Source organism: Chelonoidis abingdonii, chromosome 4 (assembly GCF_003597395.2).
Source record: "Chelonoidis abingdonii isolate Lonesome George chromosome 4, CheloAbing_2.0, whole genome shotgun sequence".
NCBI lineage: Eukaryota > Metazoa > Chordata > Testudines > Testudinidae > Chelonoidis > Chelonoidis abingdonii.
The window spans coordinates 89,582,836-89,601,740 of NC_133772.1; the positions used below are offsets into that span (position 1 = coordinate 89,582,836).

Genomic DNA, 18,905 nt, shown 5'->3' on the forward strand with positions numbered 1-18,905 from the left:
ATCCAGCTGCTTAACCCCTTTGGGCACAGGGCAACCCTTCAGACTACCATATACTTACACACCCTCTCCCAGAACCCCACCAAAAGTTGTGAGCCTTCTGATTTACCATTTGAGTCTCTCTGGAAGCTAGTAAGTAGTTGAAAAGCATTTGGTACAGAGAGACGCTTTGCCCAGAGTCTAACTCAATTGCTCTTTCACTTAATTATGTAAAGCACAGGAGTGTATACATCATGCATAGAACATGACAAACATCCTAACTGCAATGACTCTCCCCACCTCACCCTTCCCTTGGGAGTCCTTGGGGAGCCATCTGGGCTCAGGAAATCAAGCAGGGCCCTCTCCTTCATACAGGTCTCTATATGCTGGGTTGCTTTTCTTTCCTTTCTAGCTGGATACAAAATGGCCAAAGACCCAAATAAATCATCTCCTCCCAATTTATAACTCCTAGCCAGGCCCGGAGTTCTAGGGACGCCTTGCCTCTCTAAAACTGTGTGCAACACAATGGCCCGCTGTAAGCGGGGGTGGAGGGGGAGCACTGAAGATTCTGTGCCTAGGGACACATAAATTGTAAATCTGGCCCTGCACGTATCCCCTTTTGTCAGGCAACATTCTTGCCAGCTTCCCCAGGTGACCAGAGACCTCTGCCAGGTGACTTCATTGCCAAGGCAACTTCTCCCCTGCTAAGCTTCATTGGGAGCCATCCTGTGGTTTAGAGCAGTTTCCCTTCAATGGAAGAGCACTTAACTTCAACGTCTCTCTCTTGCTATTCATTTGCTACCAGTCTTTGGAATTCCAACCCAACGTGGAGGCAAATAGACAACAGAGAAGGCAAAAGGCTGCACGTTCAAAATGGAGTTTGCAGCCTGGGAAAGATAAATGCATAAATTGTAGAGAGATTCCCAGATAGTCACGCAGATCACATGAGCTAGTGTTCCCAATTTAATTACCAACTGGAGATTAAGGATAATTACTTATTTTGAATGCATGTTTGGAGGCCATAAATTTCTCTCAGCTTTCTTTGAAAAAAAATTATGCAAAGGTAGAGAATGTGTGATAAATTCATAAAATAATACCCACTGGTTAATTTTCATAATATGAAAAAGCTGATTATCAGTGACAATCCTATATATTTATTGTCTATTCCACACATATTATTAGTCATGTCCTGCAGTAAATTTAATGTGAAATGAGTATCTTTCTGGATTATTCCATCCCCCTCGCATATCACCGGAGACAAAATATGTTTTCTTGATGGGCAAGTAACATTCTTCCTTGTAGATTTTTCATTATTTATAAATATATATTTTTCATTTCACCTTCATATTTTAGCCACCTCTCATGCCAATGGCACACATCCCAATAAACCAGAGAAGCCTGTATCTCTCACCAACAGAAGTTGCTTCAATAAAAGATATTACCTCACCCACCTTGTCTCCCTAATATCTTGGGACTGATACAGCTACAACAACACTGCATATAGAGGAGAAAGCATTCTTGTTACTTAAGGGTGAAACGTTCAAACGTCAGTGCCTAAGTGGTGCCAATAAATGTTCTCACACACACAGATAAACAGCATTTGTAAGTGTCAATTGATATGTGTGTGAAAAATAGCATATAGTTACTTGGTTTGTGCATTTGGATGATTATTTGCAAACACAAATGTGGAGTCTGCACGCAACTACTGCCTGTGTATAATTTGTTGCCACAATTTTGGCACCTGTGTTTGAAAACTGGGCTCTTAAAATAAGCCGCATCCCTTTCCTCTGAGTGATTGAGTGGAAAGGCTAGCTCATAGGAACCAATACAATAATTAATCTGAACAAATGTAGTCCATTATAAATCTCTCCTCAGACACTGGAATTGAAATCTTTCCGCCTTTGCAAGATGAATCCATCCATAAATGACAAATTGAGTACAAAGCAAAGAGGGATGAAAGACAGCTGGCTACGGCTTCAGGGGCAGGCCAAACAAAGGTAAAGCCTTCTACCAGGCTACTATCTGAATCTCTGTCAGCAGAAACAGACCTGCTCCTTGGGGCCCTGAATGCAATTGCCATCGGCCACCAAAGTTCTCTGGGGACTTCATACAATATCCGGTGCAGATAGCTGGGCTTTACTTCTGCAGCACAATGTGGTTAGTTTAATGGAATTTAAGTTCCACATACATATTTTTTATGTAAAATGAGTCCAGTAAGACTGTGGTTTATCCCAAAAATAATCTCTCTAAATTCCCCCAAATCCTCCAACCAGCCCTGGTGAGATCACTGTGTGCAGCAGTTATGTCTGGGTGAGGACAAAAGATTGTTTCTCAGGCCCATCCAAACATGCAAAGGCTGGCTCTGAGCAGGAATCATCACTTCAGGGAGTGGCTGTGAAGGATTTTATAGTTGCTCCAGTTCTGGCCTCTCATGAGGAATCACTGAAGAAATAATGTCATCATGGTGATTCCAATGCAGTTTGCAGCTACTGTGAGCTCAGCTTAACAGCAACACTATAAGGAATTGTATGGGAATGCTGGATGACTTGAAGCTTACAAATTACCCATGCCTCAGCTTCTCCCAGCAGGAGCTTTGTGGAGTAGTGGATTTCAACCACGGGTACTCGTACCCCTGGGGGTACACAGAGATCTTCCAGGGGGTACATCAACTCATAAAGATATTTGCCTGATTTTACAACAGGCTACATAAAAATTACTAGCGAAGTCAGTACAAGATAACATTTCATACGGTCAATGACTTGTTTCTACTGCTCTATATACTATAAAGTGAAATGTCAGTACAATATTTATATTCCAACTGATTTATTTTAAAATTATATGGTTAAAAACGAGAAAGTGAGCAATTTTTCAGTCACCGTGTGCTGTGACACTTTTGTATTTTTATGTCTGATTTTGTAAAGAGGTAGTTTTTAGGTGAGGTGAAACTTGGGAGTACACAAGATAAATCAGACTCCTGAAAGGGGCACAGCAGTCTGGAAAGGTTGAGAGCCGCTGTTGTAGAGAATGGTGCAGGAGCAAGGGCTGTGCAGGGAAAGGAAGTAGACTGACTGTGTATTGGCTAATGCATAATTGTCCATCGTGTGGCAGGAGGGAAAAGCTGGCAGCTTCTTACCAGTTGCAGAAGTTTAACTTGGAGCTAAAGGAGCTGCTAGATTGGATTCAAAAAATCAGAGGCTTAATGGAAGCAGGGGGCCTTCCCGAAAGCCCAGCTGAGGCAAAAAGCATGATTGAGGAGCATCATGAGAGAAAGGCAAGTAATGATCATCGCTTATAATTGTATCCCCTGGAGAACCTTCCCAAGGTACTGTGATTCGAATTACTCACTGCAGGACACCCCTAGGGAACATGCTCCCTGTATCAGATCATCCTTTCTCTTAAAATAAACAACTATGCCAAAATATCATCTTTGCAGACTGAAGGTAACTGTGTATTCCCTGAACAGATACTGCATGGGGCTGCTTGCCCATTCGTGTTTCTCTAAACAATCCCATTGGTGTACAGTAACCCTGCACTGGAGAGTACATCTCTAGATATAAAAAGGTGCTTCAGTCTGCAGGCCCTTTCAGCCCTTGACCACTCTGCTGAGATTGCTAACAAGGGTAGGGTGACAGATAGCAAGTGAGAAAAATCAGAAGGGGGTGGGGGAATAGGCACCTATGTAAGAAAAAGCCCCAAATATCTGGACTGTCCCTATAAAATCAGGACATATGGTCACCCTAAACCACGGTGTCAGTTAGCGCCAATTTTTTTGAGTTATGTTCTGTAATACAGACAGATGTCCACCGGGAAGTGGACTGAGATCACCAGCTTATTTCACAGAGGACACCGAATGGCCAGCAGGTGGTAATTTAGAGTCGCTGCTAGCCCATTTTGATACCCAGTGATGACAAGATGAAATACTCCTTATCCCAGTGTAAATTCCTTGAGTCACCTACTCCCGCATCTGCTTGCTTAACTTTTTTGCAGACTTCCTACTAGGAGTGGATTCGCTAATTAACTTTGCAAAACAATGATCTATAATTATCGTACAGTTACTACCTCTTCCCCATCCCAGCTGTTCCATCACTGTTTATCATGCTATTCCCCCTACCTTGTCAGATTTCCTTTGCAGTTTTGTTACCTTTCTGAACAGGCACATTCCCAGGATCATTAACGAAAGTTAAGAATAAAAGTCCACATGCTCTGTGGGTCCTAGCACTAACAAAATACAATCCTAGTTAATCTTCCCGATCAGGATTTAATAACAGACTCCTGATATTCTCCCTTCTTCTGGCACAAGCTTTATGTGCTGCCAGTTTTCTCTCATGTCAGAAACTATCCAACAATGTTAATAATTTTATAATGCAGTAAAAAGAGGCCTCACCCAAAACAGATTCCAAATTTCCAGCCATAAAATGCACTGTAATTATTAATTTACACAAAGTTAAAAGCTATGCCCTCAAGGCCTAATAGTGAAGGAAAAGTTGGATCTAAGAATCAGCAATGTTAATTTCAGGTGATTAATATTCCATCAGCTATCTCTGATGTTTTACATGTCCATCTCACTAAGAAGTGAGTGCACAATGGTATTTTTCTGAACAATTCTTTTATTTTCAAATAGTTTATATTGTAACTTCCACATTAAATATATATGGCTCATAATAAATTACATTTTCACCTTAAGGATTCATTATACAGACATATTGCTACTTTTTTCTCACTTTAGAAGAGAAGTTTAAACATGTTGCACTTTAACATGAAGAAAGAAGGTTAAACAGTGTCTGTAATGCAATAATCTGCTGCCAATTTATTTGGCAGGAGACAGGAGAAGAGAAATTCCAAGTACACTTTGCCATCTAGGAGCCACCCTTTATGAGAGAAAGGGATGACGTTATGCAATTTAAAAATCCACATCCATTTAATTCTAAACATTTCCCATTCTGTTCCCAAATGAATCACATCTTGATTTGCAGGGGACCAGTGTCTCTTCGAGAAATAAGGATATTTGTTTTCTATATTTACGTGCTTAGACTTTCCTTTGCTGTTTCAGTGACATAGCACAAAGATGAATGATTTTCCATACAAATATAAGTATTGGAAGGTTAAAATACAGTCCATTTCCTTCCCTTAAAGACCTATATCCTGAATAGCTGACTTTCCATAAACCTTTGACATCAATCTTTCTAATGAACTTTAGGCGGAGATTGAAGCCCGAATGGAAAGATTCAACTCACTTGGCAGCTTTGGTCAGAAACTTGCCAACTCTGGTCATTATGCAACCCCGGAGATCCACCAATCTCTCTCCAGATTGCAGCAAGCCTTGTCTGAACTGATCCAGGCATGGCAGGAGCAATATGTAAAACTGTTTCAGGCCCAGGACTTACAAGTAAGTGATCAACAGAAAAATGCAGCATCAATGAACCTTCCTCAGTGCATAGAGGGATTTCGAAAAGAATGGGCAGACTTCGTTTGGAGTTAGCCACAAGTGGTGAGGACATAAGTGATCAGACTCCTCTGATAACGTGTCATTTATATATTATACACAAAAAAAATATAAGAACGTTATTGAGGTTGCAAAGTCAAGCACTCTAAAGTTAGGAATGCCAGAATTAAGGTTGCCTGTAAAACCTTAATTTGATCCCCTTGTGCATATAAGAATGGCCAAGTTGGGTCAGACCAAAGGCCCATCTAGGCCAGTATCCTGTCTTCCATCAGTGGCCAATGCCAGGTGCTTCAGAGGGAATGAACAGAACAGGTAATCATCTAGTGATCCATATGCATTATGATACTATGTTTAATTACTTGATACTTTTTTCTCCATGGTGCACAGAATGGCTGGTGCTCAAAGAATGAGCAGCTATTCAATATTTAGTTTTCTCCTCATTGTTCAATATGTGGCTCTAGGCCTTATTTATCGCACACCATTCAAACCCTGCTCTGAGGAGAGAATGATTAATTTCCTAGTGGGATTTTCTATGGTGTTCATCAGTATACTGTCCAAGTGCTTCCACTCTTCTATATGGCTTAGAAACATGGATGACTTATGTCAAACATACCAAAAGAATAAACAGCCTTCATATCAGATGCTTGCATAAAATTCTTCAAATAATATGGCAAGACAGGGTGACAAATGTGGAAGTGTTAAATTGTGCTGGGTCATTCATGGGAATGTTGATTAGTAAGAAAAGATTTAGGAGGCTTGGACATGTCAAGCAAATGCTGGATTACAGGATCCCAAAGAGTGTTCTGTACTTTGAAGCTCATGAGAATATAATTTTTTCTACTTACTTAGGACCAGATTCTAATTCCTTTTCTCAAACTGAGTAATACCTTACTCCACTGGGACTGCTCACAGAGTATGGGACTGTTCATTGTGAATAAAGGTATTAGATTCCGATCTGCAGCATCAGCACATATTCCACAAATATTTTTGTTGCATATGAGAAAATCCAGTATCCTGAGTCTGAGTAGTTGTATATACTAGCAAGAGAGTTCTGTTAATAATAGCTAAATACGTACACGGTATACTTACTTACACTGTTTACATACACTTTTCTTGTTCAAAGGGCTTGGTGTATTTTAGCTAATTAATCCTCACAATAGTCCTATAAAGCAAGTAAGTATTTACCAGCCCCATATTTACAGATGAGCGTTATCCCTGTTTTACAAACTAGAGGCTGAACTCACGGTTACTTTTTCTCCCCTAAACAGAAATTCTTTGGCTATGTGGAGCAGAACGAGAGCTGGCTCAGCAGCAAAGAGGCCTTCTTGGCCAATGAGGATTTAGGGGTAGGTGAGCTGGATAATGACACATTTCCATTGGAGCAGGGAGACATCAGTGAGAAGATGGGGAAGGTGTGAAATACTCTGACATCCTATGAGCCTTTTTAAAATCCCCATGTAGCTCTTCTTCATGAGGAGCTCCCTGCTGCATCTTGCTGTTTATGCAGAATCCTGTTTCTTTTATTTGTTTTGTACACAAAAGGCTCAGGCTTTCAGCATCAGATATAGTGAAATATTCTACCTACCCCTGTTAGAGGTGGAAGCTGGAATTATATCTGTGACCTGTCACATATGGCCCAGGAAAACACATCCATCAGTGTGAATAACATGGAATATGTCTGGTGGTGGTGTCTGGTGTCTCTCTCTCCAGGGGTGGATGTTCAGTACCATCCATTGAAATATATGGCTTCCAATGAATCCCTGCTATATTTCCCATTCATCTTCAGCTCATGAACGCACAGACAATATCCTATTGAGTTCCATCTGCCTTTCAGTTATGTTGCTGATGATGGCCACGCCTCCAAAGATTCATATAAATGTCTGGATATTTGGATACTTCTCTGGTGCACTGTGATCTGAAAACAGGGCTAGAATTTTCATGAAGATAACTTTCCTCAAGAGATTGCCAATGCTTTCTAGTGTCATCCAGGATGGAAGTAATGGGAGAAACATACCTGAGTAGTTATAGTATTTTGACACCTCTGATTCTGGATAGGAAGTCCAGAGAAATGCAAAAGAGAGAGAGAGAGAGAGAGAGATCTGAGTCATGAAATTCTGATCACAAAGTTCAGGGGACTTCAATGTCCATGCTTCTGACAAAACTGGACTTGAGTCATCCAGTTCAAATCTGGATCTGAGCTTTCTCAAAGTTCATAGGTTGGATCTGGTGATCTGCTTTAAATCTCTCTCTCTGTGACATATTTGTTCATCAACCCTGATCCCAGCTTGTCATCCCAAATTTATGTGCTTCCAGCAGATATTTATTGCAAGGTTAGATTATGACTAAATGTAGCTCAAATCCACTAAAATGTTAGTCTTCCATCCTGTGTCTTCCTATGAGGGCAGGAGAAGGTTCAGTATCTCCAAATCTCCGTCAGCTCTCTGTATCGAGCAATGTCGAGTGCTCTGTCCTTACACTCCAGCATATGGAGCTAAGCATCCAGCAGATTGCTTAGCACTGAAGCAGACAGATCCTGAACTGCTGCCTGCACATGGTGGGTGGAAAATCCTTGAAGGTCAGGGGACTGTGGTCTCAAATTCAAAGACCAATACATTTGCAGGACGATTTGTGAGGGAAGGGTAATGATGGTTTAATTCCTGAGTCCGGAATGTGGTGGATGGTATGACTTCCATTGAGAGTGGCTTCCTTCTAACGATGGATATTATCACTGAATCCCATCCAGGATTCTGTGTCCAGTGTGGAGAGCCTGCAGCGGAAACACATGCAGTTTGAAAAGGCTCTGGAAGCCCAGACGGAGAAGATCAATGTGATGGACTCCTTTGCACAGCAACTGAGGCAGAGCAAGCATTACGACTCGGAGAACATCACGAACAAGTGTCAGGCTATACTGAGGAGGTAAAGCCAACCCCTTTCCCTGTCACTGTTACCCAGCCTTGTCCGGGTGAGACCCTTCCTGCTCTAGTCCTTTTTGTTTAGATATTTTAGAAGAACCATAAGCATTGGTCTGTACTTAATCCACACAGCACTTTGTGCTGAGGTCCTGTCACACTTTGCAAGCTAAGAAAGCTTGAGGCAGGTCAGTATTTCCATGAGAGACTTTCAAGGAACACCTCGGTGCTGCAGGAAGAGGTGTTGGTGATTCAGAAAGAGACACCTCTCTCTGCATCTGTACTGAATCAGAATCCCTGCCTGGCATTAGGGATGCAGTGCTGCATAGACATAGTCCCTTATGGATAAGAAACTACAGGGCTGTCATGACCAATTGAGGTCATTAAACATCCCTTGGCATTTTTCACAACTGTAAAGGGGTTGACCCAAAGTCCTGACCAAATTCCCAGTGGGGGTATTTGTGTTCTGTCTAAATTTCATCCTTTAATTTCAGTTGCATAAGGTCTTCTTCACATCTTGTCCTAAAACATTGCATGTTGTTTTAGTGCACTGTTAAACAGCTGTTCACACTAGGCATGACTGAAATGATCTGTGAATAGTTTGTAAAGTACTTTGAGATCCTTTGGGATGAAATGGGACATATAAATATATTATAGTGACCATGTTATCTCATGTATGAATTTACTTGAATACAGTACTCAGGGCCTCAATTAGTTGTCACACTTCATACTGTTTCCTCTGTAGTCTATAATAATGGGAGAGGCTGCATTTCAGAATGGTGCAGCTTTAATATGATAAACTTCTACGGCTGAACCGTATTTCAGAAACAAGAAATGTTGTAGGTGATGTGCATCTAGGCACAATGTCAAAATTAGCTTGCTGATCATGTGGCAACCTGTACAGCCATCCACTGAAAGCATTGGTAGTGCTAGCTGGTGACAGGTATCGTGTGTACCTGTGCTGTTCATGTTTTCAACATGCAACTTTTAATGGTGGTTAACTACAGAACCTCTGATATTCCAGTCCTGAGCATCAAGTCTGCCATGCTGAATTATATGATAGTTGGGTTATATGGATAGGTATCCACTAGAACATAAGGTCACATTGCAAACCTGAGTTTTAGAGGTGAAAGGCTAAAATGCTACTCACTTATGCCAACTAGTCTCTTCTGCTGTAGCTTTGTTCTCATGTGTCTCTTTTTAATCTCAGGAAAGATAAACTGCTGGAGAATGCTGTGGCTCGCAGGCATGTGCTGGAGGAATCCAGGCTATTGCAGAGGTTTCTGCAGAATTCCTTTGAGGTACAGTTATATCTTCCTCACGTTGTTGAGATTTCTTAAAACATTTGACGACTTAGTGGTGCTGTTTAGGCATGAATCCCTGAAGTTTTTTTACTAGGAAAGAACCAAGGAACTGAGGCTGGGATTGCATTGGATGCGATGGGAAGATATAGGCATAAAGAAAGAAGGCACCTTCTTCAACCCTCAAGCCACACCTGCCTCCCTACCTAAAATTCCATCCTCTTCGGACGGCTTGTCTACACTGCACCACAGTGTGTGCTATGGGAGTGTGAACTGCAGAGTACATCAGAGTGTTGCGCACTAACTGCCCCATGTGAACACTGCTGGCATGAACTAATAGATACCTAGTTTGCCATAACATAGTCCTCTTTGAGACAAAGCTGTGTTGATGCAAATTAGGTATTTTTTAGTTCATGCCAACAGCATCTATACAGAAGAGTTAGCATGCAACACTTTGGTGCACTCTGCAGTTCATGCCCCTGTAGTCCGCACTGTGGCTCAGGGTAGATATAGCCTGAGATATCTTTTGGACACTGTGGTACAGATGGAAAAGTAGACGTTAAAGGGTGTGCATTCCACGTTTGAGAGGTAGTGGAATGGGGCTGGGCAATCCTTTCCCTGTGAGACACAGTGGACTTGTGGTTAGAATTATGGAGACAGCCCCTTCCCACACACACATGCACACAGGGTGGGAGAAGGGGATAATGCCATTGTGTTTAGTGTCATGTGAGGTAGACGGAATGGTAGTGGCTGGAGATATAGAGATGACCTCCTCCTCTTGAAAGACAGGAGGAGATTGCGGAGGCATAGAAAGGAGAATTCAGCCGTTTTTGCTTCTCTCCATGAATTAGCCCCACAGTATTAGAAGTATTAGAGGGGATCCTAAAAAATGAGATCTTAGTAGCTTCTGAAATTCTTGTCATCTTCTGTTTCCTCCCCCCACCCCAAGGTCGCAGCCTGGATAAATGAGAAGAACAGTATTGCTTTGGATGAGAGCTGGAAGGACCCGAGCAACCTGAAGACCAAGCTGCAGAAACACCAGACTTTCCACGCAGAGATCATGGCCAACCGAAATCGCATAGACAACATCAAGGCTGTAAGAGACGCAGGGGTGATATGGGGAGTGAGAGCTGGTGGGAAAGGTTCAGCCAAACAGAATGTCTGCATCACAAGGATATTAAATAAGCAGGGGCACCTGTGTGATCCAGGACAAAGTAACTTAAGTTCTACATGGTGTTGTCTCACTTTACTATCTGCAAAATGGGTGCAATACTTTTACCACTAAAGTGAGTTTTGAAGTTTAGTTTATTAAGACCTCTCAAAAACCTAGAGCACATCAGATGGAGGGTGTTAAGAGGAACAAAGAGTTTTAAGGGGAATTATCACTAAAATTTTGCCTTGGCAGAAACCAAACAGTGGGGGAGGCATGAGGGAAACGTGACAAGCTTTGGCCAGGTATCGAGTATCAAGTGTAGATAGACAGTCTGGAGATGCTTATGTGTATATTTATTTAACCTAAACTCAATACAGTAATTGTTGTTATTGCACCAGTTGTGTACAAGGTGCTTTACAATAGACACTTTAGAATTAACAGTGAAGCTTCAACCCACAGTCATCTCTTTGTGCCTGGGTATTGCAGTACCCACTATTTGTAGAATACTGCAGTGTGCAGCTGCAGCCTTCTCTGACCTGCCAGGATCTTGTGCCTTTAAAGAGTCATTTGAAAGGATCTTTTTTTATGGTTCCTTCATGTAACAAAGATGGCCTTTGAGTGATTCTGTAGAGGAAAATCTGTAACTGGAAACCTGTTATGGGTTCTTTCCTCTCCCACTTCTCCCCTTTGCATAACTAAAAGGTGCTTCAATCTAACTTTAGAAGGATATAATACAAACTTGTTCATGGGCTGAGAACATACCACAAAGTTGCCAGCCTGCTGGATGTTTTTTTCCCAGCTGATCTATATGCATCTGAAACTGGGGAGTTATAATAGAAATACTGACAGACTCAGACTATATCATACAGTGCACAAAGTGGTCCTGATTTTAGCACCCAGAGGTGTTAAACAAAGAGAAATGGGTTGATGGGCACCTACTAATGCCAAACCAGATTCGGTACCAGCCTTTAGGCAGTACAGATACTGCATTCTCTCACCTCAGATTGATCTTCTGCGAGAAGACTGTATTGTGTTTTTGTAAGTCAGTACCTGACTCCCAGACATCCTGCTGCAATAGGTCTCTGGCATTTCAAATAGCACTAGAGGCCTGAAGTCAGCTCAACTACCATCCCAATTCCAGCAACAGTTTTGACTTAGAGGGTTTTCTTTTATCCCCACCAAACCTCACGTGTTCTGCTAAGGGATTAATTAAGATTGTAGCGTCAGGTTCTTACCCTCAAGCAGTGGCTTATGGGTGTTGATAACCAAGCACACATCTCAGACAGATGGAAAGTGTATTATAGTGCAGTGGGCTAATAGAGAGGGTGGTGTCTGCTGTCTTTGCTGCAGGAGGGAGAGAAGATGCTTCAGGAGGGACATTATGCTCCTGAGGCCATTCAGTCCAGACTGCAAGAAATGGAAGAGCTCTGGGATGAGTTGCTGGAAAACTGCCATGAAAAAAGAACCAAGCTAGAGGATACCTACAAGGTAAAGCTGGGGACAGGTCCTGCAGCCATTTCCTGTGACGGAGCAAGACAGCAGTGCTAAGTTTCATCAATGTGCCATTGCCTCACATGCTTTGTCACTCCAAGCCACTGGAGCCAAGGAGTTAATCATCAGTGGTACATAACAAATACTACAAAGCACAGACCAGATGCACTGAAGCTTTTGCAAAGAGGTGGGAATCCCGCAAAGAGGAGTCTGTTGCTGCTGCTGTGTTCTCATGTGGTGTCTGCTGGTGGAAGATTTAGTTTAGAGCCAGACCTCTAGAGGAGGATGCAGAGGCGATATGCGCTGAATTATCACATCCACCAGCTGCCTTGGGCATGTCAGAGAAACATAGAATTGTAGAACTGGAAGGGACCTTGAGAGGACCTCTAGTCTAGCCCCTTGCGCTCATGGCAGGACTAAGCATTATCTCTACACCATCCCTGACAGATGTTTGTCTAACCTGTTCTTAAAAATCTCCAATGAATGGAGATTCCACAACCTCCCTAGGCAATTTATTTTAGTGCTTAACCACCCTGACAGGAAGCTTTTCCTAATGTTCAACCTAGACCTCTCTTGCTGCAATTTAAGCCCATTGCTTCTTGTCCTATCCTCAGAGGTTAAGAAGAACAATTCTTCTCTCTCCTCCTTGTAACAACCTGTTATGTACTTGAAAACTGTTATCATGTCTCCTCTCAGTCTTCTCTTTTTCAGACTAAACAAACCCAATTTTTTCAATCTTCCCTCATAATCATGTTTTCTAGACCTTTAATCTTTTTTTTTTTGGCTCTTCTCTGAGCTTTCTCCAATTTGTCCACGTCTTTCCTGAAATATGGAGCCCAGAACTGGACACACTACTCCAGTTGAGACTTAGTCAGCGTGGAGTAAAGCGGAAGAATTACTTCTCGTGTCTTGCTTACAACACTCCTGCTAATACATCCCAGAATGATGTTTGCTTTTTTTCCCCAACAGTGTTACACTATTGACTTGTATTTAGCTTGTGATCCACTATGACCCCCAGATCCCTTTCTGCAGTACTCCTTCCTAGGCAGTCATTTCCTATTTTGTGTGCGTGCAACTGATTATTCCTTCCTAAGTGGAGTACTTTGCATTTGTCCTTATTGAATTTCATCCTATTTACTTCAGACAATTTCTCCAGTTTGTCCAGATCATAGAGTTTTTTATATTCTGTGAGTTTGTTCAGTGGACTGTGTTCTCTATATTTGCACACTGCATCAGAAGCGAGGAGATAATTCACTGAGCCCTGAAAAGGTTTTTGAAAGTGACACACATGGTCCTTAACAGAAGAGGTTGGGATTTTTTTTAACCCTAAATGCCTGCTGACATTTGCTTCCTGCCTGCCCCCAGGCCCTGCGTTTCCAGCGGAGTGTGGAGGATATGGAGAAATGGCTGGAAGATGTGGAAAGTGAGCTGAAGGCTCCAGACAGTAGCAGTGACCTGATGGTTTTGAATAGTCTCCTGAAGAAACAAGGGGCATTGGAGGAAGATGTTGCTAGCCATAGGGATCGGCTACAAGTGCTTGTGGACACAGCCTGTGAATTCCAGCAAGAGAAGCATTTTCTTGCAGATGAGATACAGGAGAGGGTTGATCAAGTGGTGCACAGGTATGCGAGTGTCTGCCCATTTTCTCACTTCTCTGTCCCTTTATACCTTTCTCCGACCTCTTTCTCCTTTATATTTATTTTGTCACTTCCAAGGCACCTGCTTCTTACCTTTCGATCTCTCTGTTGTGTTCATTTAAATCTGCAGGTACAAGCACCTAAGTGATCCGCTGCAGGAGAGGCGTGGGAGTTTGGAATCGAGCAGGCTACAGTACCAGTTCTTCCGGGATGTTGACGATGAGTTGGCCTGGGTTCAAGAGAAGCTCCCCCTGGCTTCCTCCAAGGACTATGGCCAATCTCTGACAACGGTCCAAAGCTTACAGGAAAAGCACCAGGTAAAGTAGCGTAGGAGCCATCCCCACTGTTTGAAGTCAAGCAGGAGAATGTGGGATGGTGCCTATGTGCCTACAATGGAACATTTCTCCTCTGCTCTGGTTACACTGAAACCATCACTGCCAGGGATGACTCTTATCCTTGTCTCACAAGGGTGTTCTTTAACGAGCAATTCTATACCTTTGTAATGTTCAAGACTGCACCCATGGCATGTATTTTCACACCAATACTCCGGGTAGTGTACCCTCCACTCCCCTTTGGTCAGCCTATCCCTTTGTGCAAATTATTGAGCTCCGAACCTGGCTGTTGCAATACTAAATAGATTTTACAAGCTGCTGTGCATGCTGGCATGGCTTCTCCATGCAACAGGTGTCCCAAGAAAAATTTTTTAAACTCAGCAAATGCATCCAGGGCATATTAGTCTTCTAGATGCCTGCAGAGTGAGGGAGTGACAGGAACCTTCTCCTCCTGCACTTTTTGAAAAAATAAGGGAATTAACAGAATATTATTACCTTTATCCCACCATTATTTTAGCAACAATTTTCAAGTTGGTTCCTATGATTTTTGTAAGGTTCAGATGTGTCATCAGAGACAAGGAGAACCTGGAACTTTGTCATCTCCCATACTATTGAAACAGCAGCTGTGTCGCACGTTTTTCAACTAGCGTAATCTGCTCCTTTGCAATAGGTGAGATAGGAGAGAAGAATTTAATGGCAGGGAAATTGCAGCAGCTACTGGTTTTGCTGGGTAACAAAGGGCACTTCATTTCAGTACAATCCCCAATCTCCTGTTGGTTAAACTTCTGCAATTTGTAATGGGGCTAGGGGCCAGAAGATCTACTAAGAACTATCGTCCCCTGGGAATATATTTTTAAAATATCTGACACTTGGTGCAATATGATGCGATTCAAAAGAAAAAAAATCTGCTCTTCAGTATTATTTTAAAGCCATGGGGTAAAAGTCATGTCCAGTCCAGGTGATTTATTAGAAAGGTGTAGACTCCCGTAAAGGATGGGAAAATCATCCCAAATATCCCTTGAATTAAGGGAAAATTTATAACAAAGGGCTGTCAAGCATTCTCCAGCACATTGCTGTGGAGGCCACAGGTATATTGTGAATAATTTATGTTTGATGTAGATTTTATTTTGACAAGTGAGTGGTTAGAACAAATGAAATAGGAGAATTTATACCATTTTAAGAACATGCAGTTGATGTGGAAGGCTCATTTCACGAGGATGGAAAGTGGGGATGAGTTTATGCTTGCATTTAATGTTGACATTGTAGGGAGGTAAGTTAGGTCCCTGAAAGGACTGAATGATTGGGGTTGGATTTGCCAGGGGAAGGAGCTTGGGCTGAGAGGGTGGGAACTGTGGTGATGACACCTTAAGCAAATTCTCTCTGTTATTTATTGCTGTTTTGAAATATTTCAATAGAATTTTAGTCTGGGGGGAAATAGTGTATATTACAGTTGCAAAATAATAGACCTGCTCTTCCTGACGTTTTGCCAGTTCTTCCAATGGATGTGAGATTGGCCCTCAAAGCTTTTAATTCAGATTTCCAGTTCTGAACCTTTTAGTTACTACAGTCTACTAGACATTTTTACATTGGCTGTGAGGGGTATCTCATGTTAAAGATCAGGAACAGGTCTCCACTCTACTGTGAGTTAGTTTCACCCTCTAAAGAACACCGCTGTTTTATTTCTAGTCCTGATGGGCTACGTTTTGAAAATTCAGTCCCACTTTTGCTAGCACAGAAAGGAGCGTGGATGAAATTTGTGAGTAAATATCTAACACCTGCCTCTGCAAGTGTGTATTTACCTGCATATATAGCGATCGTGTTCACACAAATATTCAATTTATATGCATAAATGTAGGGTTTATACACACCACTGGTTCCATTTCCTGTGGGTACAAATGAAGGAGCTTTGAAACCATGTCCCCCCTAAATATTAAATAGTGAACTTCTTCTTCACATTGCTGACTTATTATTAATACAAAGTACAAACTGTTTGACGCTGGATTCTGTTCTGCTGGTGTCAGACATGGTAGCACTTTTCAGCAACATAGTGGCTGCCTCTGAGATGAATAAGGGGAAATTAAAGATAAGATTAGAATCAGGGCTCCCATCATTCACAGACAAGCAGTCTGCCAGTGGAGCTGAAAGTATGGCTCCTTGCTGCAGGGGGAATCTCTTCTACATAAAGTAACACCGCAGTGTAACTCTCTTTCTGGCTCAGTTCCATGGTAATTACAAAGTAAGCAGAACTATTTCACCAGGCTGGGAAATTCTGGGAAATACGTTGAGAGTAGGGTGGTGTCATTTTGTTACCTACAGAATGCCTGGCCCCCTTGACAGAAAAGTGTGAAAACCGAGTCCCTGCCCCAAAAACAGTAAAGTGTAAGTGACACCGATAAGACAGGAAGAGCACCATGGGGTGGGAATGTGTGTGCATAGGAATGAACTGAATTGGTTTGGCAAACGCCAGATGTTTTTAAACACTGGGCTGGAAGAGGTTGTTGGGGAGCTGCCATTAGCTCCCTGTCTTGGCTGTCACTGTGTGTTCCTATTGTGCTTTGAAATGCCCTTTTGATAAAACTGTTTTTCCTGGAATTACGTTGAAGAGCTAGAAACATTTATTTAACTGTTGAACTGATGGAAAATTGGGGCTGTTCCCTAGAAGTTCATTAATTAACTCATGAAGTATGGCATAACCATGGATTCAGGTGGGTATTTCAGGTGGTTACTCCTGATAGCAAGTATTTGTGGTTAGGATATTTTACCTCAAAACCTTAGGGAAGTTTAGATCAGGAGCTGAACTTTGCAGCTACCCTCTCTTTCTGTAACTGATCAAACGAAACATTTTGTCCAAATACTCCTCAGTTTCCAATAAGTTTTGGTCTGGATCCAAATTTTGCAGCCCTGGCCCATCTTTAAATGTGCAAAAGACATTGATTTGTAATTATTAAATTGATTGACTGAGCTGCTAAGTGCAGTATATAGGTAGCAAAGTCTCCATCGCTTATATTTGGGGTCTCTCATTTGTGCTTTCCAGAACTTGGAGAATGAGATTAGCAGCCGTGATGCTCTAACAAAAGTGGTGGTCAGCACTGGGCAGAAGCTGGTGAGGGGTGGGCATTCTGCCTCCCAGGCGATCATGAAACGTTTGAAGAAGCTAGAGGCTTCTGTAGAAATCTTGAAGGCCGAGGCTCAAGAGAGGAGAAGGAGACTCATGCAATCATATGAGGTCCATCAATTCCTCAGTGAGGTAAGAAAGACTCATTGTATGTGCAAAAGGGGGTGAATTTATGAATTTGCCAGGGTGCCAGTTAGATTTTAAAGCTGAAATCTAACAAATTAGGTTTGTCAATATATAATAGAATTCAATGGAATAACCTCTTTTAATTGAGTCCAAGGAGCATCAGCTTACTAGTTTAATGCTGGGTTCTTTTCAGGTAAGCTTTTAACTAGAACAGTATTTCTCAAATCAGGACACTTGCTTATTCTTAACCAACCAACAATTTATTAATTCACCCAGAACCACATAAATACATAACCAACAGTTCACCACTCAAATGTACACACATCAGTTGTGTATATTACACACACAATACAGTCCTGAAAGCAATGATCACATACTAGAGCTGTGGCTTAGCAGTTCTATCAAAGAACAATGTAAATTACCAAAATTTCTTATTATCAGCAATTCTCAATTCTTTATTACCTAACACATTTGTCGCACTTCCAAGGTTCCACTTGTCTTTAAGGCACTTTGAAGAGTGTGGTTACTTCTCTTAGACTAGACTGGTTCAAAAAGGACAAGTTTTGAATATTAAAAGCAATTGCTTAAAGTTATTGTTTTCAATCTCTCTTAGGCCAATTTGCTTGGACTTATAAAGGTGTTAGAATCTAAAATATGGTTATTTGTGGTCTCACTAGAGAGTGTAGACTTAACAAGATAATCTATAGCTATTTCTATTGAAGAATAGAAGGGGAAATGCAGTCTTTGAGACAAAATCTCCCTTCTTCTTATCCTCTTAACCAGTGCTTAATTTATAATGAAAGAGGTGCTGGGGCTCAAGCATTTTTTTTACTTTCATAACTGATGTGCCAATCCCAGAAGTGTCAGGGCTATGAAATGCCAAGCCTAGAGGTGCCAACACTCAGCCCTGGCACAAATTAAGCACTGCTCTCAACCCTGTAAAGGGGAGAGTCCTTCCACATGGTTGGTATGGGCGTCGGTCACACTTGGGATTCTGCAGCTTGTTGTGTTGGGTTCCATCTACTCCCTGAACACATGACAGCCTCGATTTATACACTCTAGCATCAGGCTTATTGGAGGGGGCCACACTCTGATTCCTATGGGACAGGAGCTAAGTGGGTCCTCAGATCTGATCTCTTAGTTTTTCCGCTGCTGCCATTGGTCTCCAGAAAATGGCACTGATGTATAACAAATTTCCTTAATCCTTTTCTTGTCGGAGGCTTTTTAAGTTTGATTCATTTCAAGGTTTGTATTTTATTATTTGCCTTACTAACAATCTGGATCCCCCTTTAAGCAATTTCTCTTAATATCCCAAGATTACACCCTAGTTAATGTCTTTCAACATTTCTCCTTCCTTGTGCCGGACAGTTCCTATTACTTCTAGAGTGAAACAGTTCTTTACAATGAAAACCAACAATCGTT

At 41.9% G+C, this 18,905-nt stretch overlaps 1 protein-coding gene across 1 annotated transcript in view; it reads left to right on the plus strand.

The window, feature by feature from the left end:
- Positions 1-18,905, plus strand: part of SPTBN5 (spectrin beta, non-erythrocytic 5) — a 133,569-nt gene that overhangs the window by 88,914 nt on the left and 25,750 nt on the right. The window contains exons 37-47 of the mRNA XM_032793850.2: positions 1,852-1,973; positions 3,085-3,247; positions 5,174-5,362; positions 6,688-6,765; positions 8,163-8,335; positions 9,539-9,629; positions 10,579-10,725; positions 12,133-12,270; positions 13,639-13,895; positions 14,041-14,227; positions 17,277-17,489. Of these exons, the coding sequence (XP_032649741.2) occupies positions 1,852-1,973; positions 3,085-3,247; positions 5,174-5,362; positions 6,688-6,765; positions 8,163-8,335; positions 9,539-9,629; positions 10,579-10,725; positions 12,133-12,270; positions 13,639-13,895; positions 14,041-14,227; positions 17,277-17,489 (1,758 nt within the window). The remainder of the gene's footprint in view (positions 1-1,851; positions 1,974-3,084; positions 3,248-5,173; positions 5,363-6,687; positions 6,766-8,162; positions 8,336-9,538; positions 9,630-10,578; positions 10,726-12,132; positions 12,271-13,638; positions 13,896-14,040; positions 14,228-17,276; positions 17,490-18,905) is intronic.